At 39.0% G+C, this 26,263-nt stretch overlaps 1 protein-coding gene across 5 annotated transcripts in view; it reads left to right on the forward strand.

The window, feature by feature from the left end:
* Window positions 1-26,263, forward strand: part of PHF21A (PHD finger protein 21A) — a 100,421-nt gene that overhangs the window by 55,104 nt on the left and 19,054 nt on the right. For all 5 annotated transcript variants that reach the window (XM_042813941.1, XM_042813943.1, XM_042813944.1 and 2 more), the window contains exons 6-10: window positions 15,649-15,849; window positions 19,511-19,765; window positions 21,523-21,609; window positions 23,329-23,625; window positions 25,339-25,437. In XM_042813941.1, coding sequence (XP_042669875.1) covers window positions 15,649-15,849; window positions 19,511-19,765; window positions 21,523-21,609; window positions 23,329-23,625; window positions 25,339-25,437 — 939 coding nt within the window. The remainder of the gene's footprint in view (window positions 1-15,648; window positions 15,850-19,510; window positions 19,766-21,522; window positions 21,610-23,328; window positions 23,626-25,338; window positions 25,438-26,263) is intronic.

The raw sequence follows: 26,263 nt of genomic DNA on the forward strand, positions 1-26,263 counted from the left end.
CAAAATGTAGTACAAGGCCAGAGCAGGGGTAAGCAGCAGAAAAACAACTTGTGTTACAAAGTGCAGCTCACACAGCTAAACAAGCCCTGCAAAATGCTGGGGTGACTAATGTACCCATTCATGAGTTCAGTAAATTAATAAAATCATGTTATTTTGGGGACCTTTTTTTTGCTTCTGATGTCTGATGGTAATTTTCCAGTAGTCTAGTTTTAATGAAAACATTTACTCATGTAAATTAGGGTTTCGGTTTGTTTGTGTTTACGTTATTCTCTATTTTTGAAATATCTCTTCATCATCTACTTTCAAAAATCTTTTGGAGTGCTCTAAGGGATATCATCCTTCCTTGACGTTCCTGTTTTGTTTGGGTTTCTTTCTTTTTAGTTTCTGTGAAGTAATGTAAACTCTAGTTTAATTTGCTCTGCCATCCCTGCAGTCCAACGCTGGTAAATATCTTGTATTGTGGCCCATCTGGGTAGTCATAGAAACCGGAGACCTCCATCCTCCTCCTTGTTGTTGGAAATGGCATGCAAACAGGGCATCAAAGTGATGTTTTCTGAGTGCAAGAGAGCCCTGTGAAGAGCCAAAAAGAAAGATTTCTTAGTGGGTTTGTTCTCTTGCAGTCTGTCAGAGCTGTTATTAGAGTACGCTCTTGTTTTCTCTTGAATATCTGGCAACAGGGTAACAGAAAAAATGTGAGTGTCATGAAAAAGGCAAGCTTGCACGGTTAATCTTGTCCCCAGCTTTTCTTTTCTTGATGTATTTGTCTTGGATTGGGCTGCTAACTCATGAGGAGGTGGGGAGCATGTTGCTGCAAATCGTTTGTGCTGCAAGTGGCTGAAAGAACCAATTGTGGAGCACGTGTACAGGGCTGGCTGTTTCTCTTCACCGATCCTCTGGCCTCTTAAAGGAAAAAAATGGTGAAATAATTCTGGCAAACATGCTCGAAGTTGTCACTTGCAGAACAGCAGCAATGCCAAGCGATTATTCCAACCGAATGAATGGAATGGGCTTAGCGATAGCGTGCAGTGTCCATCCCTGGGTACTCCAGCTGTGTGCTCGGAAGCTGAGCGGGGCCTCTGAGTGCCAACCAGCCCAGCCAGTTATCAATGGCTGTGAGTTCCCAAAAAGGGCTGGAGAAAGCGTTTTGTAAATAGCAACTTGCTCGTCATCTGAGAGAGAGGCTCAGTCAGCACAAAGGGGCACGGAACAGTTTGATTTTATGTGTGGGAGAGAAACCTTCGTACAGGCTGTTCATGCTGAGCGTGCTGCTGCAGGCCTAAAAGCAGCTGCCTCCATGCTTCCACTGCTTATACAGCTTCTCAACCAATGCGGGTCACTGGGCAAGCTTCCGAGCTGCCGTAAATTGATGGGGGAAGTCAGTTGGTGGCCTCGTGCTGAAGATGAATGCTGCGGTTCAGGGAGCTGCTTGGTGTGAGAATCTGCTCTGAGAGCGTTAAAGGCTCAGAGCAAAAATTCTCATTGCATCATAGCTCGGGTGAACTGCAAGAGGAGGACAAGGGATGTGGAGGCAGAATGCTGTGATCCTGCAGCTCGTAATAAATATACAGAACAGGAGAAGGCCGCTGAGTTATTGTTGCTATTTGTATAGCACTATCACTTGTTAAACATTTCAGAAGATTTTTGTAGGCTGGGTTTTTGCCCTGCATAGCATATGGGCAAATAGTGGAAGGAAACAAAAAAGGAAAAACAATTAAGAGTGTCTGCAGGGTTAAATCACACATTTTCTTAGTCAGTTTTTGCAGGCTTCCTTTTTTCATTGAGTAGTTCTGTCTGATACCTTGCTAAAAATCTTGGATGAGTATTCCCAGCAGTTCTTGTGCTGCCTCAGACCTCCCAAAGGACGTAGGCCTGCAGGGAGAAGGGACCTTACAAGGGGTCTGTGTGCCCTTTGTTCAAGTCAACCTGACAAGGTGTAGTGCTTCCCCTGCAAGCTTTGCCTGTCAGTGCAAAAAGAGTCATTTCTGCTTGCTAGACTAAACCACTTTTCAACTCAGCTTCATGTTGTGCTTGTGACAACCTGTTTTTCTTACCCTGTTCTGTTTCCTGATTTTTTTGGAGCTTGTTTTTATGTCTTTTGCATCTGAACTTCCCAGCAATCAGCGGCTGTGTGACTGTCTTCCTGGGCAGGCTGGCACATGTGGTTTGCATTAAATGTGTTTTTTATATGAATGTGTGTATATATGGTCCTCCAAACGGTTATCGTGAAAATCCTACTCCACTGCCAGCACAATGCCAAGTCAAGTAATGCTGTTTGCACATTTCAATCTTAAGTCTTCTTCTTTTTTTTATTTCTCCAACACCTATCACATACTGACATTCTTATTATCATTGGTTAATGTTTTTCTCAGACTTTGTTCTTGGTGTTTCTCTTTTTAGAGTAACGTTAGATCACTAGTTCCTCACATGCCCTTGCATGTATTTACTGCTCTACGTGTGGGGGTGTGAGAGATAGATATTTTTAAAGCCTCTTTACTCACATCCTGCCCCAACTTGAGATGAAATATAGCTGAGGATAGCTTTATCAAAACGAGCAAGTAAAGATGCTGTATTTTCTCAAATGTGTGCCCTGTAGCATTTGTTAGAAAACAGAAAAACCCTGAGGCTTTTTTTTTTCCCCACGACATCCCTACATTTCAGCATTGGTTTGCTATATTCAGAAGCAAGGTGAAGGAAAATGTACGCTCCACTTCTTCTTTTCAGTGGCTCCCTACCCCATAGCCCACCTCACCTGAAGCATTAGGTTTCAGTCTAATGTTGAAGCTCCCCGTCTGCCCCACATGCTACAAAGGTTGTCTGAGAAAGTGGGTTTTGTGAGGGCTTAGTTTTATTTAAGAGGAGCACACGTTACGCGTATGAAACTTTAATTAGGCTCTGATGCCAAAGCCAGTGTTGCTTCAGGTTTGTTCTCTGGGTTAATAACGAAGCCTGAGACCCCATTACAAGGGAAGCTCTCAGTGCCCAGGACACAAAGCAAGATGGCTCACCCCAACAGCCTATCTGTTAGTTGCTAGGTTGCTGTAATCTTTCAGCTTTTCTCAACAGTGCAACGTGTGTTACTTTTAAATAAGAAAAAGAAAAAGAGAGAGAGGGGGAAAAAAAAAATCCATCAGTGCAAAACCATGGGGAGGAAAACTCCTGTTCTGTGTTTTACAGCTCCTAGAGCCCAGTGTGCAAGGTGTCTATGGAAATTCCCCAGGGGAGACTTGCTGAGGCTGCTTTTGGAGGGCCTGTGTTGTGAGCTGATGCTGGCAAACATATTCAGAAACGCTGAGTTAGGGCCAATCAAGTAATATGTCTGAGTTTCACTACAGCTCTCTGATGGTACCTCTGAGTGCAGGTTCAGCTGGTCAGACTGGTTTGTAGTACAGCCTGTCTTCATCCAATACACTGCATGTTCTCTGCATTAGTATCACATTAGGCATAGGCTCTCAAAATACACTTACTCGTCATCATGTGCAAATACATATAGTATTTGTTTCATCATTGCCATCATCTTTAAAAAAAAAAAAAAAAAAAGTTAATTTGCCTTTTAAATGTAATACAGGCCTGCAGAGGCAAAGAAGTAGTCTTGGTCTCTCCCTAAATACAGTTATTATATATTTGTATCACATAAAGAAGAATTATAAGAGGGCTTACTTGCTATTCCTTACCACTTTTTGACAGAAAAGTCTTTGGGGAATTTTAGAGAAATTCATCAAAGGCTTAGTTAGTGTTCGTTTTAAATCTGTAGCACTCATGGGCTCTTTGTAAAGTTTGAACAAAATAACTGTTAACAAAAATACTCCAACCCCCGCCAATCTGCAGAGTTTTAGCCTCTTGGATTGAGATTCTCTTCCCAAAGTTTAATGAGTGTTTCTCACATTTACATTTATGATCTCAACAGTCCTTAAGTCTTCCAAAGACTATTACATAAACAGTACCAAAAACCTCAGTAATTCTGTTCTAGGAGTCCTTTCCCAGCCTGCATATTTCTGTATGTGCAGATAAATGATCTGCCCTCAAAGCCCTCAAGATCTCCTTCACTGACATAACAAAACAACAGAACTTCACTGTTTTTGTCAGATCTTCTGCAAAAAGAGAATGATGAGCCACTGTAGAGCAAAGTATTTCCTACTGACGTATTTTCTAAAAGGCATTGGGGAAAAGAGTAAATATTGCTGAAAAGTTCTGTAGAGGCACGTTTTGCAGGTCAAGAGTTGTGTTGTTTTGTTTGTTTTTATTATTAAGAAGTCCCATGAGCTGCAGTATTGCACTCTTTGGAGGTGAGGTTGGCCCACTTGTCCAAAGAGCACATTCCAAATGGTGGTAGCTCTGACAGCTGACAGGCCACGGGAGCAGAAGCACCTCTGCAGTGCTTTGTTCTATGAACAGTCTCAATACCCAGTGCTTCCAAAATGTACACCACAAAAGATGAGAGAGCAGGTTGTAGAGGCATTAAGTGCAATTCCTGTGTGCCTAAACTGAAAATTATTTTTTATGGGAGTAGGAGCTAAGTGTGGTGCCTCAACTGTTGATTCTGCCTTCCTTCAAAGTGCTGTGCTACCATCCTGGCAAATGTCATTCCCAGCTCAAACCTGAGTGTGTTGCATTACAGCACTGAGACACTGTAGAATCATTTTTTTCAAAAACAAGAGATATGGATGCTTTATAGAATTTTACTTAATGTTGCAATTATATTGTTTCAGATTTATTAAGTTGGAGAGGGAACATCATCTTTAGTAGAGAAATTACATCTGACAAAATTCATCTCACCTCTTAGTTGATACCAAGTGCATTGTTCATTGTTCATCCAAGCTTTCATTGTTCATCCAAGAAATGAATATTACAAAAGTACTTTGGTTCCCACTTTGAATAGTCTGCCTTGGAGAGAAGTAACTGTCCTCTGACTCTTCTGCTTTCCTGAGGCAGCCACAACAACTTGGCAGTATTGAAATCACTGTTCTCAGTCACACACGTTAATTCTGATTTAATGTCACGTGTTATATGGGCTTAGGTGGCACAAGTTAAATTTCATTACAGATCGAATTGGTGTCTTCAGGCATAGAAAATTTGGGAAAGGAGGTCCAAAATCTTAAACAAACAAGCAAACAAAACTTACTATGAGTTGGAAGTGGGATTTATGTTAAGAGCTTTCAGAAGCAATGTTAAACTTCCTAATAGAAGTATCACCTCTGTTTCCTTTGTACTGATAGGGGATCTGTGGTGACATTCACCAGAACTCTGAGATAAAATTCCTGTATTGTTCTGAACAAGGACAGTGCTGGATTCATAGCCTCGTTTGGTTTGCACCATAAACAGATTTTGTTTCAGACACTTCAAAGTTACCAAGACACAGAAAATGACACATCATTTCAAAATATTAGCTGAAGGTTGGGAAACGTACTGTAGGGAAGAAGTTAGATTTATTTATGGAGATGCATGCAGATGCCAGTATCACAATATGTTAAGCACCAGAAGAGGGTTGTGAAAGGATAATGGACCTAAGTAGCAAAAAGAATATCATAATCATTCACTTTTACAGGCCAGTTCTGTATGTAATTTCATGTTATGAAGGCATTTGAAACAGTTAAAAATTCCAGTAGATAACATAGAATGTCATTTGAAAGTGCAGATTTTGTAAGGTTTCATTTATTTTTTTGACTAATTTGGATCCCATTCCAGATTGTTTACAGTCCCTCCTTCCAAATTTGTTTCCCTTTTATCTGTGTAAGCATGTGCCGAGACCGTTGCTCAGTATACACAAATGCTAATCTACCTTAATGCACATGGAAAATAGCTTTCCTGGCACTGAGTTTAAAACTCTCATAGAATACGTTATTAATCGAAGAAGTCTCTCCTTTTAGACGAGCTTATCACTTATGTGGTCACCGTCAAGAAGGTTGCAGATGAATATAATGCTCTTTGTTAACTGGTGTCGTCTTCAGAACATACAGCAAACAACCTAGGTACCTGAAACATATAAAAAATAAATTAAATTTCAGAAGTAATTTTCCTTCTCTGTACTCTGCTTGCTTACTCCAACATGATCTAATTATAATGTAATGACAACTTCTTTTATATTGCCCTGCATGCTTTAATACTCCAAATGCATTTCTCTTGGCAGATCTCTGCAGCGAGGTGAAAGCATGGTAAATATTCAGTTCCCTGTAGTGAATAATTCCCTGGCTTTGCATTTGGCATTCAAATACTAGCTCATGCACCTACGGAGGTCTGGAGTGTGGTTGTAGGGAAGCAGGTAGGGTGAAGCCGTTGTCTGTCCACCTGTGTGTCATGTAGCTGAATATTTTTTTGCCACTAACAGGGCTTCAAACCAGCTTCTGCTAATTCTGCAGTGCTGAAGTCTTCCTTTTGTTCCACATGCTGGTCTTGCAGACTCTGTTGAGCCTTATCAAACACAGCCAGTTGGTGCTGCTGGTATGAAAGCGCGGGGGAGCTCTCATGTGGAAGGTTAATGGAGTGTAATTATAAAGAAAAATGAACTGCTCAACCACTCTATCTCCCTCTACCTGCACTGAGAGTGACAAGTGCTCTGATCTTTTATAAACCCTAGAGCAGAGGTTTAACAGTCTAAAATGATGACAGTATAACTGTCAAACAAGCAAGCACACTGTGAAGAAGTGGTATGAACTTATGGACAGAAATGTTTATGTTCCCTTCTGTGGTCTCTGTTAGTAATTTCTTTCTTGCTGTTTATTGTCCATATTGATATATCATACCTCAAATGCATCTTCCCGTGAGGTGTCCATCAAAGCCAGAAAGATCTTTGTGTTCCACACATGACTTCTTCATTTATACTCCTCACTGTACTGTTACGTTGCTCAATGGAGTAATGGCACCTTCCTAAGGCATTTAGATCCCAAAGGATTGAACTTTTATAGAAAAGAGTTCTGGGGGCAGCAGAAACAGCTACTGAGATTTATGTTGCAGAAACTGACCAAAATTTTAGATTAATACCAAATTATATACGTATTTAAATGCTTATGCTTGATCCTGTTAGTTGTTAGGTACTGTGTACATCTGCTAAAAACAACTGTGCGTGTCAGATGCTTTTTGTCTTTCATCTAGCAGGCAGATTTTTTTAAAAAGACTTTCTTCTTAAACATGAAGTAGAGATGCCACACATCAAAACCAAAAGGGACAAATGAGATAACTACTTCAACTTCCTGTGATTAGAAGCCATTATATTCTACCTCAGCACTCCTGTGTGACGTCTCCTGACTTCAGGAGACTAGGATGATTTCGTTATCAGGAGACGAAGGTTTTGTGTTCCACAGCCAGAGAGCAGGTGATAGATTGGGCTGCCAGTTATTCTGAAGGCCATTGCAATGTCAGCAGGTTGATGTGGGGAAATTTGCCCAGTCAAACCTAGCAGGAACCCACATTCTACATTGTAACGGAAAGGAAAAATAACATCCCAGTAATTCCGACCTGGGAATTTTTTTTCCCGTTCCAAGACTGGAATTAATAAGAACATGAATGTGTAAGCAAGGCATACAATGAAAGGCATCAAAGGAAGGTTAGTTTGTGTTGCTCAACTTCATTTCTCTGCTTGTGACCAGCTTATATTTTAGAACAAGGTGAAAAATCAACCCTGAGTATATCTGGTCGTTAGTGCCTCTGGAGAGGCATTCATACTCTAAAGGGGAAGACTGTGTTTATGTGGTGTCTCAGTGCCAGGGAAGTGAGGCCACTGAGAACAGTGCTGGCACTTGTGCTGTCCCTGTGGCCCATCAAGGCTGGGCATGAGCAAAGACTTCTCAGGATTCCCACACATGTACTTATGGAATCTCCAAGAATTAAATTAAGCATTTCCTTTGGAAAGCTGTAAAATTTTGTCCTGGAAAATGTCAAGCCGTGGCACGCCATTGTAGCTCATCTCAGGCTCTTCCAGCATTGACCCATCTTTGCATCTTATTTCAAGGCTGAATTTGTCTACTTTCAGGTTGCAGTCATGGAATTATTATTCTACATTTCTCAGAAACACTCAAACCCCCCCCCCCCATCCTCAGAAGTATTGCTACCCAGTCAGATGTCTCCTCTCAGCTTTCTATGTCATGAGCAGGAAGTGCTGAGCCACAGGAATCCGCATGTTGCACAGCATTGTTTGTTGGGTCTTCAACTGCGTTTGTGATTTTCCTTCGGACTCTCATCAGTAGCTCTGCATCCTTAGACAAAAACTGTTTTTAAAAGAGATAGAACTGCATCTTCAGTTTTTTAGTAGTTTTAGCCATACTTAGTGAGATATTATTTGCACTGAGATAAACACAGGCAAAGTCCTCCCTCCCTTTTCCATTTAAATTGGATGGCTAAGCAAGAACCTTTACTTTTTTTCTTGGGTTGTTTTTTTTTTTTGTGTGTGTGTGTGTGTGTTGTTTTTCCATGGAGAGGAGAGTCACTGTTGACTGATCCACAAACTTATACAATGAAAGGCCAGCGATTTGGATCTGCAGTACTAGTTTAATTTCATGTCTTTTCTGTGAAGCAGGCATTGTTCTTCGTTTTGATCATGTTTGGTTAACTAAAGAGAAGAGTAGAGCAGGTTTGGCTGGGCAGAACACCTCTTGTTTGACCTGCTGTTTAAATGTAGGAATCAGAAGAAAAAAAAACCCTCTCACTTGAGATGAAACTACAGCTTTTTGCTCTGGTAGCTCATTCTGCCTATTAAAGACTGCTCAATAGTGAATTGCTGTGTGATGTTGGTAGTGAGGGGGTTTAACTGAATCCATGCTTAATAGTATTTGGTTGACAACATCGAAAGGAAAAAAGCCTGCCCACTGCTGCTTAAGCAGCTGTGGTAAATCCCCGAAGAAATACTAACGTTTCCTCTCATCCCTAGAGGATCCCTTAGCCAGCTGATCTTTGAAACAGGTTGATTACACTGCATGCAAAATGAATTGAATAAAACTACTTCTACATGTTTTATATTGTTAACATTCAATTTCATGGAATATTTTCCATATTTTCTAGTTCTGGAAAGGATTAATACAAGCGTCTACTTCATTCTGTATCTCTGTATCAAGTCTCTCTGTATTTATGCCTTCTTTTTGAATTTCTAAGCTCTGCAGTTAGTTTATGATCTCTGTAAAGAAACTGTGGAAATGAAATACTGGATGCTGTTGACAATGTCAAGGTAATCAACAGGTTCTCCTACAATACAGTCCGTGCATACAGATGTTCCTCTTAATAGAAGAGAAGTTTACGTCCTATTCTAACCTCAAGTTAGTCATCTTGCTTGGTACTTCTGATGGTGCATGATCTGTGTGTGTTTCCTGTCACGAGGAGGAGAGGTGTGATGCGGTCGTGGGAACAGCAGTGGGATGCACAAGAATCCTGCTGAAACTGATTCATTTTTTCTTGTAGGGACTGTTACTGTGCAGGAGCACACTGTAAAATTATTCTGTGACTACCCTTTCTGTTTGAGCTATTCAAAAATATTAGGAGGTAGCAGATTAGAAAGTAGATTGTTTTATCGAGGCTGATGATTTGTAAAGCAAGAAATAAATTCCCTGATGTATAGTCCTCTGCTGTGCTTACTTAATTCAGACAAATTCTCTTTAAAAGATGTCACATTATGAGATAAATCAGAGGTTAGAGGAGAGAAGCAGCGGTATCTCCCTGTTAGAGGTGCTTAGTTGAAACCGCTGGCTGCCGTGCAGAGCTGTGAGCCACTTGCCCAAGGAGATCATTCCCACATGTTTTCCTGTGGTAAATTTTCTGCTGTGGTTGTATACACTAAGTTTTAGTCCGTGACATTTTATGAGTCCAAATTACAGACTTCTAGAAGACAAGTTCAGTCAGACATAGAAACGTACTTTACATCAAAGTTCAAAAGAACCTTTGTTGTGTTTCTTCAGAATCCAGGTTTTTGGTTTTTTCCCAAGGAGAATCTTTTTTCCTGAAATATATGAATTGGGGAAGTCTATATGGAGATGGGCAAGATAAGATAAAAATTAGCACCTTTAATGTGGTAGTCAGCAGTGTAATTGTTTCATTTCTCTGACCATTTCACATGGGGATGATCCCCACATCCTTTTACCAGCTTGTGTTTGTGCTCAAAAGTATTTCTGAGAAGCGGAAAAACCTAAAACAAAACAACAATCCTTGTCATGCATTGCATTCTATTTCTCCTTACATTGCAATTACCCCGCTTAACTGTTTTTCTTGTTCTGTTTTGCCTGTTGTCATGTATTTAATTCTCCATTCATTAATTGCTTTACTGTTTAAATATTGTAGATGTTCTTTCAGGTTTCTTTCAGTTAACAAAAGTGTTGGGGCAAGTATTGTATTTATTTAATGTATAAGCTGAAGGAAAACGTAGTGTATGTAGTGCTCCTGCTAGTTCAGTGTCTGTTGCCTACTTTGTGCAGCAAGTAGGAGAGATTCTAAAATGAGAAGACAGTGATGCATAAGGCATTTCACGGTACAGCATTTCCTTCCAAAAATTAATTGATCTTGTGTTGCTGCAAATGGTAAAAGGCACAGTACTGAAAATAAAGCAATCAAGAACTCGCATAAAACAGAACGGCACAGCAGCTATTTTCAGTCATTTTCGTTTATAAATCTAGCTATAATTTAAATAAAATAGAAAAGTTGATAAGCATTCTCTCCCATTAGGAATGAAGGAACTAACATTATTTTCAGAATGTGCATAAGCCATTTCTGAATTATTTCTAGCAACTTTGAGAAGTGTTTTTCTGTCCTAATGGAAAAATCTCACATTCAAAATAGGTAGGCATGTAGACATGCAGAATACGTCTTTATGTCTCTAGTGCTTTTAGACATGTTTTTCGTGGGCTGTGTGGAGCACAGACTCTTTGGGACACTCACTGGTGTGTTGGCGGTGCAGCCACTCACTGGATAGGTAGGGTTAAGATGTCTGTGTTTAATCAAACACACAAAGAAACAAACAAACAAAAACACTTGGAAAAAAACGAGTTAGGTTAGTAAATTGTAGAAAGAAATATGCACATTTCAATACCTGTGCCCAGTAATGAGGCATTGGCAGTCTCAGTCCCACTGCTGGCCGTGGTGGCTGTGTGCCCAACAGAACACAGGCGATCCCTGTCCCCACTCTCCCAGGGGAAGCAGTTTCAACTCACATGTATAGATGGCAGTTTGGAGAAGAAGTAGAAAGTTTGACCATGTTTCTTGAAGGGGAATAATTTTTTTCTAATTTAGTTCATTTAGATTTTTTTGTTCATAAAACAATCTTGAATGTGAGTCGAGCACAGCTAAAGATGCAGAGTTCTGTACAAATACATGGTGACCATTAAAGATGTGAACGTATTTCTTTCCGAAATCTGTCAATAGAAGTAAAATCCAGTTTTACTATACAATGGATTTTTTTCCTCACAGTTGTGAAATACGGCATCATGGATTTCTATCATTGCGTTCTCCTACTTTAACTTTCTGATGCATCAGCAGATGAGCGTACAATTATTCTCCTTGCTGGTAATCTTTCCACTCCTAAAATCCACTCTCAAAACGCACACCCCTGGCAGTTTAAAGAGTAACTTTAAACTCTACATAGAAGCAGAGGTCTTTCATTTCTCATCGGGTACTGGCAATGCGAGGGAGGGAGGCAGGAAAAAGAGACTGCAGGGCAGGGAGATTCCCTCCAGCCTTCCCACTCCCGATCCTCTCTTACCATTTCATTCTCAGCAGCTGGCAACTTCTAAATCCCAGAGAACTTTTCTTGCTCATTGCAGGGAGTAAGAGAACAGGGTGCACTTAATAGTTTACTACTGGAGTCGGTGGAGCAGGAAAACAGGTCACTGGTCACTGGCAGGTACTTGGTAAATTCAAAGCACATCAGCTCTGGTTTTGTGATACTGAAGGTACGCACTGTGAGGCTGCTTGGTACTTCACGTCTTTCTCTTTTTTAAGGAGATTTTAACGTTAAACTCTTTTATAGATCTTTGAAGTTTAATAACAGAGCCTCTTTAGATAGGCACAGGGTTTTTTTTTTGGAATGTTGCTTGGATAAAAAAGAAAATGTGTCACCAAATGTAATGAGGGATCTAGTATTTTAAAATTTGCTGTACTCGCAATACCGCTTTTTCATAGACTGATTGAATGATTTCGTGGGAATAATTTTTGGCTAATAATGTTGTGCTTAAAGTTTTATCAAGGACTTTATAATGAAAATATTGCTATAAAAGAAAGCTTTTGATAAGAGCACAGAGAAGACATCTTTTCTTGTCTCACTGAGGCACAGTGAGATGCAGAGGCAGATTTTCTGCTTAATCAAACCAAAATAATGTAATGCTGTGTTTGATCGGGCCTGAGATGTGAACGAGAAAGTGCTATCACTAAATGTCACAGTATTGACTACATTTATTACTTTTTAGAAGGGGTCATATAAGGTGTGTAGGGCTCTGTGAACTCAGTGGCATGAAGAGTTCTTGATGAAGTTAGTGATGAAGATGTCAAGACAGCAAGAGCTATTACATTATGCAGTATGCTTTCGGGGCACAGCTCGGCAAATAGATTTTGTAGCAGCCTGACCATAACCATTGCAGAGCACAAGCAATTATTTTTTGGGTAGGATACAGCTCAGATGAAAGGATGTGATTATTAACTTATTTCACATTCTGGATGTAAACAGAGGCTTTGAGGAAAACTCAGTAAACTTGAAAGACAAATGCTTTTCACACATTTGTGGCACTGTGGGAAAAGAAACTACCTTAGGAATACGGGTGGGTTTTAGATACTCAGAAAGCTGCTGTGTTATGTTTATGTGTTTACAATTGAGTTATTCTCAGTTTAAAACTCTGAAGTTGTCAATAAGAATGCAGTGTTTAAATATTCTTCAATTAAAAATGGAGGGAAGGAAATGGCAATTATTGGGAATATTTCTTAAGAATTCTGTGGTACTTCTAGATCACCTCTGTGTCCCTTGGCTTTACCAAATGTGCAGCCAGGACTTTACACCAACACTGGCAAATTTCAGCTATGCAGGTTGCACGTTTTGGGGCCCAAACTACATTCAGTATTGATTAAAAACAGCCCAATAGCTCACAGGAACCATTTAAAAACGCTGCTTTAATGTAGTATGAAGACACACAGTAGACTTCCTTGCTTTCCTGGCCCGAGCTGGCAGTGGTGCTGGGAGGATGCAGCAGTGAGGTGCTGCGAGCAGGCATGGCCTGGGCTTGGTGCTGGTGTAGGGGCAGCCTGAGCTGGTTTGGGTAATTAAGCTAAGTAATTTCAGAATACGTTGTTCAGAGCCACTCCTGATAACTGCTAGCAAGCACGTAATCCCCACAGCCTTCCAAATAGTATAATGATTTCTGTAGTGGTACTGTGGTATTTTTACTGACAGTTGGTAGAGGAAGCTTAATAAACTGCGTCAGCAATTGGCATTCTCTGCAAACTTCACTTGTACCGCTCTGAATCTTAAAAGCATTAGATGATTCTTTCAATTTAATATCTGCATAATGGATGTGGATGGCAGGATACACCGCTGCCAGGCGGCTCGCAGCAGCTCTCTCCCCAGCAGCACCATTGTTGTGTCCTATTGGCAAGATGGGACGAGATTGTCCTATTGCCTCCTGTCCTGAGTTGGTGCTGCAATTCTTCAGCCTCCTGTACAGTACGTTTTTGGCATGTATTACATAGACATGTTGCAGTATTTCTTCTCCTGCTCTGCTCCCTTCTCGCCTCCTCCCCCTTGGTTTGCTCTTTGGAAATGTTTTGCAGCTCTTCTGCTTGCTGATGCAGCACTTCAGTTTGCGGGTTAACATGGTTGATCTTCTCAGACAGCAATTTTAAATGATTGTTCAGCTATTCCATGTTTGAATGAGCAGATAGACACAGGCCACTTAAAACTATGTTAATCATCTGAATTTGAAAAATACTTTATAAACCCTTAATATTTTCTCTTCGTTCTAGGCGGGAACGGCTTCCAGTTTTTAGGTTTTGATATCTATTAGCATTCTTCTAGGTGCAGTGTAAAATATTTATTTTGCATTCCTGCCTACTACAAGCTCCCTGAGTTTTCAATGAGATTGAGCCAGTGTTTCTGTTGCCTTTGGAGTGCGGTGTGCATCCCTGCCAGGGCCATCACCACAACTCCGGGGAGGTTTTAGAAGGGTGGTCTTCCTCATGTACACTTGGTAGCTGCTGAATTCAGTCTTTTGCAAAAACATCTGTACTTTGAATTCACAGTTTTCAACCCTATGAAACAGAATTTTTTAAATTTCTTTTATTTTTGGTTGATAATGTGTTCTCTCTTGCTTTTTAAAGTTCTGGTTCTCAAAAAGCGCCTGTTTGAAACCCTGCAATTTTTTGCTGTTTTCTAGGTAAAAGGTTAGTGTGTTAGGCATGGTGCAGCCTTAAGCCATCATAAGCAACATACTTGGAAGTAGGTGTGAAGTGTGAGAATGGGAACTACAAGAACTGATACTTCACTACTTCAGAGTTCCATAATCCTGCATAGAAAAAAAGAATATATATATATATATATAAAGAGGGAAAGATTGTTTTAGTTGGTTGTATGTATGTGGATTATTATTTTTTTCATTCTCTCTCTCTGGTTTGTACTACACCCTAATAGAAATGCTTAAAAAAAATAAATAAATAAATAAATAAATCCAAAGATTGGATACTGTCAGAAAGTTTTTGTTTCTTTTCATGCAAGTGGAACTGCTTCAGGCAGCTCCTTCTGCCAGTGCCAAGCTCTGACTGAATTGGTCTGACCATCAGACTTTTTGATAAAATTTCCTCAGGCTGGCCCCTGGCGTGTCAATTCACTCTTTAGTGTACTGCTCCACATCCAGCCATGCAATTCATTACATCCATGTAACAATTCTGGAGTACACATCTGAATCTTTTTAAAGCTACCCTACATTGGTGGTGGTTAGAGAATCAGAAGAGATGCTTGTTTCCTATCATGTGCACACACAAAGAAGTCTTGTGGTATATGCACTCCTTGCTGTTGCTAAAGCACACGAACATAAAATGTGAGCCCTTATTACCCATACAGTGACAGGGTGTCTTATCCCATAAGTCATCTGGTCTGGTGTCAGATCTTTGATCATCTAAGGATACCTGTAGCTACCAGGAGAAGAAACTTCCCTTTGAAATAATTTCAAATTTTCATGAAAGCCATAATATCACAGGAAGCATTTAAGCTTGGAGAAATAAGTCTATGTCTTTCTTTCCTGCTGTAGGTAGCCTTATCTGATTTTCTTTCAATTGACAATAATATTGGACTGAATGACCACACATCAGTGCCCTTCCTATTCCCCACTTTGCACACAGTGTGGCTCTCTCGCCAGTCATTTTCTGTGCCTAGAAGTGCGTGTCAGAAGGAGACAGAGACTTTGGAATCTGAATGCCAACAAGTCTCAAGTGAATGTATGCTAATGAGGTCTTGCAGTGGTTTGTGCCTGGAGTGGGGTGAGTTTCCGCAAGGAGAAAAGGTCATCTTGTTGGACAGCATAGCTATTCTGGAATTCAGTCCATTAGTTATCACCAATGTTTAAAATTCTAAAAAGAGAACTCCTACTGCACTTTTGTGTAGTCCTTTATTTACCTTAAATGCTTTAGGTATTATTATCTTCTCTAACGTACACAACAAAATAACCATCATTGTATCTGTTTATGTTTCTATTTGTCTTGTAGAAAAGAGTAGTGGAACAGCTTCGGAAGAATTTGATAGTGAAGCAGGAACAGCCAGACAGTAAGTTTCAAATACAGCCATTGGCACAGTCAGAAAACAAACTACAGACGCCACAGCCACAACCACTACAACAATTACAGCAACACCACCATCAACAGCAGCAGCAGTCTACTGCACCCTCTCCAAACGTGATTGGATCACAGGTAAGAATTGCCAGAGCAGTTCTTTTCCTTGCTGAAGGTAAAGTTCACTGCAGAAAAATCAAAGTTGCAGACAGAAAATTACAAACTTTCACTTTGGCCTCTTAGTGTACCAATATTAATTTATCTTTCTGTGCATGTGCACATATCAGTTGTTTGGTTTGGTTTGTCGTTGTTTTTTTTCTTCAATAACCACCTATTAGAGATTAAAAGTCAGATCATAATGTCACAAAAAAGAAAGGTGGTCGCATCATCTTACTAGAAATAAATAAAAGTTTAGCAGATTAATCTGTCTTTTCCACAGGTGCATATGTGATTACCCATAGCCAGCAGATCTCAAGGAACAGTAAAGACTTTGCTTGTACTGTATGAAGTGTATGATTAAAATCACTTATTTTTAAAAGACTCACAGTCTTTGTGAGCAAAATGTAAGGAAACTGTTCCCTCTTTTTTCTGCCTGGCTCTTTCTAAACAGACATAACTCATATGTAATAATTCTTACCCGAGTCTGCACACATTAATTTAAGAGGATACAATGGTAGTTACAAAGTTTAAATTTTAGATAGTTGTGTATTTATTGGGAAAGCACATTAATTTCACTACAGTATGGGATTAGAGATATAATCCCAGAACTCACCAGGGAAAGTGGACCACTTTACTGAGAAGGAAATTGCACGCTAATTCCAAGTCTCTACTGTTCAAATAGTTAGAATCTCAAAAGTCTGCTAATAAAGCAGGTAGAAAGGCAGGGGTACATTTTATAGTAAGAGGATGTGTGACTTTTTTTCACCTGTTGTTGCCATCTCAGCAGCTCACATGGATAGCTTGGATAGGCAGATGGCAGAAGTCACCATTTGCTTTATGCATATTGCAGGGAGTTGCAACCGTAACTTTGACTGGTAACCATTCTCTTCTTTTCCTGAAAGTAGAAGGGGAAGAAATGGTTGGGATCTTAGCTATCTCATTAAGTGAGCAAGTTGTTTTGAATATTTTCTAAAAATATCTGTGTGAGGCTTAGGTACTTGAAAAAGAATATTGAAGAAATGAAGCAGACTTGTCTAAGAAAAAGATGGTCTTGAGCACAAACGTCTACACTGAATCTAGGACGGAACTATGAAGTGTGTCGTAAAATGGTGAATCACTCTTTGCTTTTCAATCAGGAAACACAACTGCAAAAGCAGCCTTACATTTTTGTCCTTGTTCCACACTTTGCGTTCACGCTTTAACTTCCAGGTCATATTCTGGGTTGCAAAAACCCAGGTTTTGTTTAAAGTTAAAGAGCCCTCTAGTGAAACAGTCACAAAACTGCTACACCCTTCTGACTCCTTGATGCGGTTGCACTCAGAAAGTAATTAGGAACTGAAAGGCAGGTCTCCCTCTCATTTGAATAAAAAAAAGCCAGCTCGCAGCCTTAAGTGATCTGTTTTTGTTTATGTTGGTATAACTCTGCAGTATCATCACTTGCTTCTGTACGTGGAATCTATGTACAGGTTCTCTGTTCTCTTGCCCCTCAGTAAAACTGCCCCTTCTCTTTCAACAAAGATACAAGGAACATGTAATGTCAAGTATTTTGTCTCTGTATAAAGGTTACTGCTGCCAACTTTTGTAACAATACATTTTCCAGTAAAGAGAATGCTTTCAATTGCTATTTTCAGAGTAATTCAGTTCAGGCATAAAGTTATATATACTGCTTTAATAGTGACACTGTAAGATACCTGATGTAATCCAGTCAGAGGGATATTTTTTCAAAAAGCAGCAAGCCCGCTGGAAGCTCGTACTATTACAATGTTATTATGTGAAATAAAGCAAACTTGCTGTGAATGGTACTTCAGTATGAATTCATGCATTGAAAACCTTTTAGAATAACCGAAGCAATTAACGCTCTGCAAAGTAATACAGAAATTCAAGCTCTGTGATCTGCTGTCTGAAACTATGCTCTCAGTACTTTCACACTTAGCAGAACCCCTTGAAAGTGTCCCAGTCTTGTATTACATGATGGATTACACTTTTCTTTAAAATGTTTATAGGTGAGTGTAATTCTTGTGAAAATGATACGGTGTTACATCTTATTGGAAAAGCTTGAATAATATTCAAGCTGCTTCAGGGGAAAGGAGCCTCTTGCTTTGGAGACAGTGCAGTAGAGGTCAATGAGAAGCTCTTATATCTAAAACGGAAAGTTAAGGGAATTGTTCAAGTTGAGACAAGGAAAAAACTGTTATGACCAGACTTTATATAAATGCATTAAAATTGTAGCACAAATTATTCTTTGATTTGGCATTATACAGAGATTTTTTCACACTTGAGTGTAATTAACAATTAGGAGATACAGTTTAAGCAGTAAAAAATTGGTGGTGTGAAGGCAAAACACATTTTAGTTTAAGGAAATAGTTATCAGAGAAAATACTGAAAAAACCAACTGGAAATATATTACTTTATTAGAATGAAAAGAAAGGTCTTATGCCATCGTAATTCATAAATCTGAATCAGGCATGTTCAGAACATGACAAAGGCTGCCTGACCCCTGGTTCTCCATTTTTTTCTGTTCCAAAGTCCAGCACCATTGTCAGGAAGGAATGGCTCTTATTTCATTCTAAAAGCATTTAATGATGCCAGTAACCGTTTTGAAGATGCAGACTCATTAATACACTGGATTTTTTACAGCAAAGAGAGAAGGGATAAATTCTGCCATTCTATCGAGTGTCATTCATCATGATTTTTCTGTGCACATTGTGTTCTGATTTTATATGGAGATCTTCCTGCCTTGTTACTTTTTGAATGAGACTGATATTTTCTGTTTTCCTCAGTATCTTAGAAGATGGTACATTTTAAACCAAAACTGGGAATTATGGTTGTTTAACTTTGGAATGCACTTAATTTGGGGCATAGTGTATCAATGCATTTCAGATAAATGCTGACATTAAGTGATTCAAAACCACTTTCTTTAAAACACGCTAACAGCAATCTGAAATCGTGTGCATGCACCAAAACTACCCCCACTCCCCCATTCCAGTGAAGTTAAAATTAATTGCCTGCAGCTGGACAGGCGTACAGCCAGCTCACAACTCCAGGATAGCCCTGCTGGTATTCTTAGGAAAGAACATGAAGGACTAAATTACTGTCTGTATGTCTAAAACTGAAATTTGGACTAACCAGAATCAAAACCCCTTTTTGTTCTTAAAGAAAAAAATAAGGTTATGAGGTTTTTTTCCCTCTTCCTCTGATTATGATCTCTGTAAGTAAAATTTCCATTTGGAATTATGTATTTTAATTGATGAGAAGCTAGTTTGCTGGTTTGTTTCATAAACTTCCAGCATATAGGGTTGATGTTGACAGTACACATTTACAAGTAGTATGAAACTAAAAGATCAAAAATCGTATATACCTCTCTCTGCTAACACTTGGTTGTCATATTCTCAAAAACTGTTTTTGAATCAATCTCCAATTCTGCAGATGATGAAAATGTTCCCAACAGGAGCCCCAGATGAGATTTCTTTCTAGCTATCCAGTTTTCAGAAGAGTAAAATCATATGCATGTCTGAACAGTGGGCAGGTAGACTTAGTGCTGCCTTTTCTTCTACTGTCTGTTGTTTCTGATGAACCAGCCCACATCCTGCCTGATGCCAAATGTCTCTGTCTCTTACAGTGTTTTTTCTGTTTCCTCTAGAAAACGGTAACTACAGCTTCTATGATCACCACTAAGACACTACCTCTCGTCCTGAAAGCAGCAACTGCGACCATGCCTGCCTCTGTTGTGGGTCAGAGACCTACCATTGCCATGGTTACTGCTATCAACAACAACCAGAAAGCAGTCCTCAGCACTGATGCGCAGAATGCACCGGTCAACCTCCAGACAACAAATAAGGTCACTGGGCCAGGAGCTGAGACAGTCCAAATAGTGGCGAAAAACACAGTCACTTTGGTAAGCATTTCGTGTGTTTGCCCTGCAAATATGTGTGGTTTAGTTTGCAACAGGGCTATAGGAAAAAAAAAAATCACCTTCTTGTATCAGAAAGGCGAAGAGTAGGGACTTATGAGACTTCGTAGGTTGACACTGCTAAACTGAAAGACCAAGAGAAAAATATTTACTCTCTACAAGAGTAGTTACTACTGTTTGGCTCTATAGAATTAAATCAGTGCTGTCATCACCTCTGTGTAGTAACTGTTAGTCACGTGGAAGCAGCAATTGTTGTGCCCCTACGCAGTGTATGGGCTGTGTTCTGCAAAATTTCAACTCTTTTGTTTGGTAAAGGTGCTGTCAGAACTTCATGGCTTCATCATTTTGGGCTTTTGTTTTACATTTTTTGAGTCAATCTCTCTTGTTCACTTTCTGTGATAAAGTCTCTCATGTTAGACACACCACTTAATTCTGCTCACTACCGTGTCTTCACTCACCACTTTTTCATACGCAGATCCTGTTTCTTTAATCATGTATTTTGGAAAGTGCTCTGATTATATCATGCAGTCTTTTCCAGAGTAGCTAACTTGCTGAACAATTAATGAGACACCTGGAAATATAAGAAGAAATGTTGTAGAATTAGATTATATGACCTTCTTGGACTGGAAATTAAGAATTACATAGGATCATGACAGGGAAATTCCACTTTTGAATTAAAGATTAAAACTTCACTAAATACAAATCTTTATTTATCTTTGTTTAAAAGTACAATTTAATAAATACAGTTTAATAATGCAAATCAAAGTAATTTTACTTCCTGATAGGGCATCATTGTAATCAGGATAGAACGCATGGAGTTTTTTCTGCTGTTCCCTTTTCCAGAGTCATCTGTTGCCCCTGTCATCTGACTTCCATGCTTCTGCTTAATCTCTTTGCTGAATAACCTACTTAGGCTGTGCAGGTGATAGTGTTATTATACTTACACATGGTTTAGGTTTTGCAAGCACATTTCATAAAAATCTCAGAATATTTAGCTTTAATTAATCAGCATGATACCTTTTTGAAGTAAACCACAATCTTATGTGTATGGACAGAAGTAGAGAAGGGTGGAAACTAACATGGACATTAATCTCAAAGAATCTCACTGGGTACTCAACTAGGGTAGTTAGTAGCACTAATCAGATTAATTACTTGGCAACTCCAATTGATTTCAGGTAGAAAGAGAAGAACTTAGGCCTCCTTAAAATCAGTGCTTAATTGCTTCAATTGACTTACTTTCGAATTTTAGGCTGTGCATTTACAGCCCCTCAGAGTGTCATTAATATTTCTAGAAATAGTAGAGTTCTATCTTCCAAATTTTCTCATTTGTGCGAGATAATCTTTCGTTCTCCTGGATGCCATTGAATATAATAGGATAGTGTAGCTGGACATCAAAGCCTGAAGTTACTTTCTGTCAGTTATAATGCCATTTATGAACTGTTAAAACAAATCATAGTTTCATTATCTTTAGATGAGGTGATTTTAGATCACAGACCACAGTAGTTAGTACAGGTGCACTAAAAGGAGAGACGCCTTCTGTTTGTAAACAAAGATATACAGGCACTGGAAAGTAGGGGTACTTCGGTTTTCAGTACATTTGTAATGAAGAAGCTGCTATAATGAAAAATTATGGAGTGAAAAGCCAGGAACATCAAGTCTGAAAGTGCATTCAGGGTGTTGATTTTGGTGAACAACATCAGAGCTATTTTTCTCTGATTGAACTATGTCTTAAATTCTTACAGCAGGTTCAGGCTACACCCCAGCCCATAAAAGTGCCGCAGTTCATCCCTCCTCCCAGACTCACTCCTCGTCCAAATTTTCTTCCACAGGTAAGTGTATAGAGAGCAAGCAATTGAAGAGGGACCTTAATTATAGCATAAATAGGAGAAATTTTCTGAGAACATCATGCCTGTCAGTCTTTATTGGTGACATGGTGGAGGAGACAATTCATCTTCATGGGAAGGTTCAGACTGGATGTACGATAGAACAGAACAGAATGATTCTTTTTGAAGGAATCTCCAAAGATCATCCAGTCCAGCTGCCTGAGCAGTTCATTATCCAAATGCCTCTTAGAATACTGACAAGCACGAGGTAACAACCACCTCTCTAGAAAGCCTGTTCCAGTGTTTGACCATCTTCACAGTAACAAAAGCTTTCCTAATATCCAGTCAGGAAATAATTTCTCACTGTGGGATCATTTAGGAGTGGAATAGGCTGCCCAGGGGAGTGGTGGAATATCCAGCCTTGGGGGTTAGCAAGACCTGTCTGGACAAAGCCTGAGCATCTTGGTCTGCATTGAGTGTTGCCTTGTACTGAGAAGGAGATTGGATTAGAAATATCCTGAGCTTCCTCCTGCCCTGCTTGTCTTGATTATGAGATTAGCATATAGTGATCATTTATGACTGTATTTGCATCAAAAGGAAAGAACCCACTGAACTGGTGTCAGCAAAAATCAGTGCATCACCTAAGGCCTTAAATTGCTGTAATTATTGTTTGCTGCTCATAAGCAAGAAGGAAAAACAAGATGTCTCTAGGTTGTTCACAAGTATTTCTGTATTGCAGCAGAGAGTTATTTCTGATCACAGCTGAGCAGTAAAATTTGTAGAAAACAGATTTTTTCACAGGTTGGAAAAAACACTGACTCTTTCTTCATTAAAAGAAAAGATCTTGGAGGAACTATTTCATTTCCAACATATACTTGGCACTGACTACAAGCCTTAATGTGGTGCAAAAGAAAAAAAGGAAAGTATAGGCTGGTGTCTGTTGGAACATCACCTTGTTTTTAATGATGAAATCCATTGTGGAGTATTAAATGTGGATAGGACAACAGAAACTAAACAGTGAAAAAGACTTGATTTTCAGAGTAATTTATTCTGTTTCTGTACACTGTAATCATATAAGTAAAAACAATGGGCAAGAAATGAACAAGCATTTGTAGTAAAGTATTGAACAATTTTTGTGACTCATGGAAGAAAAATATTACTAACTGCCTTTACCTGTACCCTTCAGCATTTTCAGTGGGAGATTAATGTATTATTGTGAAAATTCTATTTATTTAGCAAGAGTGGATGTGCAAGTGTCTATTTAGACATGTACAGAGTAATATGATAACAGTGATAACAAGGATTTTCTGAAAAATTGTTGAAGACTCAGTATAAAGCCCTGAGACACACTTCTAACATGAAAGTCTCTGCAGTGCCTGTAAATATTACATTAGTTTTTTGGCTCACAAAAGCAGTGTGTTGATTTAGACATATATAAGGCACTTGGCAATATACATGTAATATAAATATCTGTGCATCCAAATGCCGTTTCAGGGACTGTGACTGGTTATGCAAATGTTTTATGGATGGATCTTATGAAAGTAAATTCGAAAACGTGCCTTTTCTTTTTCATATCATACTTGTGACTCTATGCTAAGAATTACATTCTGTAAGGAATCAACCTTGCATGGATTATACAGGCTGAATTGAAAGACTTAGTAAATAATTTTTTTCTGCAGTATTGGTATATGAATATCTCTCTTCCTTTTTTTTTTTCCCCCGTAGGTTCGACCTAAGCCAGTTGCCCAAAATAACATTCCTATTGCCCCAGCACCTCCTCCAATGCTTGCAGCTCCTCAGCTTATTCAGAGGCCTGTGATGCTGACAACAAAGTTCACACCCACCTCTTTACCCAACTCTCAGAACTCCATACATCCAGTTCGTGTAGTTAACGGGCAGACAGCAACCATAGCCAAAACTTTCCCTATGGCACAGCTCACCAGCATCGTGATAGCAGCACCAGGTACCAGGCTTGCTGGACCTCAGACTGTACAGATCAGCAAACCAAACGTTGAAAAACAGGTACAGATGAGAAAGTGTCTGCTGAATAAGCATACTGGATGTATTGCTTTATGGTTTTGGAGAGGATAAGAAATGGGGAAGCTTTCATTGGTTGCTGGAAATATTCATGGTCCAACAATAGTACAAATTATGAAATTACTTCTGACTCTTGGGGTAGAAATAACCTTTTTTCTGTAACATCTTCTTTTCATACTTTAAGAGTTTTATTCTCTCTACTGTTCAGCTTCTGTTGATTACAAGCAAGCTATATTCCAAGGCTGTACTAATTTCTTGGAGACCGTGTACAAACCAAAATCCATGTTCATATGAAGCCTTTAAGAAACACTGGAAAAATATTTTCAGTGTTTTTGTTTTTCAGATGTTGCCAACCAGAGAAGCAAAAAAAAAAAAAGATGCAAAGCCATAGAAGTATATAATCCAACAATTTCTTCCTTGATCTTGTAGTCTTGTTGTCTTACAATTGGAGAAAAAATAGAGTCACTCATCTTTAGAGGACTGGTAGTTCACCATGACTAAATTGGGTTAAATGAGCAGAAGGGAGACCCTCAGAAACAGAGCATTCTAGATAATTAGTTTTAAAGTCCCTCTCCACCGAAGACTTTCTTAAAGTTTTTACTTTAGCATGGTTTGCGGCTGCTGCTTCCTTGGCATTCAGTTGAAGTGAAGCAATCTTCTATTTCACTTTTAATTCTTTCATTTATTACACGTTAGTGATATTATGCCATTATATAATGTATAATGTATTATCTATAGCATACAATGTGTATTTGTGTAATTATGCATATATTACTATACATTTTACTTACAAATCTTTCGTAGACTAATGTGCCTTGAAGTTATCTTCCACGTTTGAAGTCACCTATAGAGACTGAGATAATCCAGTGCATGAAAGACATGCTTATGTTCTGTTCTCCCTATGAATTCACTTGAGTAGGTTCTTGTGTACCTCAAGGCAGTTCTACAAGTTATTCAGCAGTGCGTGCACTTTTCATTTGATTTGAAGTAGTACTTTTACAATACTATACTTTTGATGCCTATTCCTTTTGATGTCAGCAATATTCATTTGCTCTTCAAATAATTACTGGAAAATCAAGGAACTGTTGAAAAACATACAGAAAAATGTTGCTGGTTTAATAATACATTAACTTTTCAGTATATTTTCCCTGCTTGGTAGTGAGGAAGAGTTTGTGTCTTGGTAGAGATTACCTCAGTTTGTAGTATCAACAGCTGTGCCATGGGTTAGGGGTTGACATGAAGTTTTGTGGTATCACTGAAGAAGAATCTGACTTAAGAAAAAAAATGCAGAAAAATATGAGGTCTTTGGAGTCAGAGAGAGAGTTTTTGAGCCATTCATAATTCTTCAAGAAGATTGAAGAGCCAGAAGTATAAAATGCATGTAACCATGCAGAATGGTTTTACCTGAAGTTTTCCTTCCCAAACAGTACAGCAACTTCTGTAATGGAGTTAACTCTTGTGATGACTTTTACTGCTTGCATGGCTGCTTGGGTTAATGGAATGGTTGTGAGGCTGCTTCATCCTTTGTTAAAGCAAAACAGTATTTAATATTCCTCTCAATCCGAATCTTTCTTAATACACTGCCAACTTTAAACTGTTTTTCTTTGTATCTGTTGAAGTATTTGTTTTGCTTTATTAGTCAAAATAAAATAGTCCTCCTTATCAGAGAATGAGAGAAACTTTTTTTTTTTTTTTCAGACTATTAAACCACATGTGGAAGCAGAAGAGAAGCAAACAGAAAGTCGTACAGTTACTCCACCTGCTGCACCGAAGCCAAAACGAGAAGAAAATCCACAGGTATCAGAGCACATCCAGAGTTTTCTGGATGGAAGGAATTCCTTGTCCTTCAGAAAACACTTTTTTTCCTCCCTCTTCCCTTAAGATTCCTAAACTTTCATATTTCATATATCCTATTGGGCAGCAGTAACTATCAGTCTACGACTGTAGACCTATTAGGTCTACAGAATGAGAAATCTAAACAGATATAATGCATTGCATATTTCATTCTGGTCTTTTGTTAAATTAGAAGTTTGTAATTTCCCTGATACTTCCTTCAACCAGGAAGCTTCGATTACAGCGTTGATTTCTAATCCTTTGAGCTTTTAGTCTGTTGAAAAACTGCCTTTTTTTTCCCTTATAAGAAACTACTGTTCTGATTAGCAGGATGGAAAGAGCCATGTATGTACACATTCTGCCTAGATTTTATTCTAGTTTAGTCCCATTAGTCTTGGGGGGCATGGAAAAGCCAAAATGGCTATTTCTTAGAGCCTTTCTGCCATGTTGAGCTCTGAAACTGATTACAACTAAATGTGTTTGTTTTTTTTTTTAAATAGATTCAAGCTGACTATTTGTAATGTGAGATTAGCTACTGTCAGTACAAATTCTGATTTTTAGATGTCTGTGCACTTCTTGCATTAAAATTAGAATCCCTTGAGAAAGCCATAGCCCTAATCAAACTGCGTAACAGACTTGCTCCTTATAGTCTGCAATAATATGGAGATGATTCTGTAGCCAGTAATATTTTACTGGCAAGCAAACTGTGTTGGCATTTACTAAGAACCAATCACATACTTATCTCAGTGTATTGGAAGCAAAGAAACTGCTTTCTTGTTTCTGGCTCTGC

This window comes from Centrocercus urophasianus, unplaced genomic scaffold, assembly GCF_019232065.1.
Source record: "Centrocercus urophasianus isolate 14NV4802_14NV808 unplaced genomic scaffold, USGS_Curo_1.0 seq_14, whole genome shotgun sequence".
Classification (NCBI taxonomy): Eukaryota; Metazoa; Chordata; class Aves; order Galliformes; family Phasianidae; genus Centrocercus; species Centrocercus urophasianus.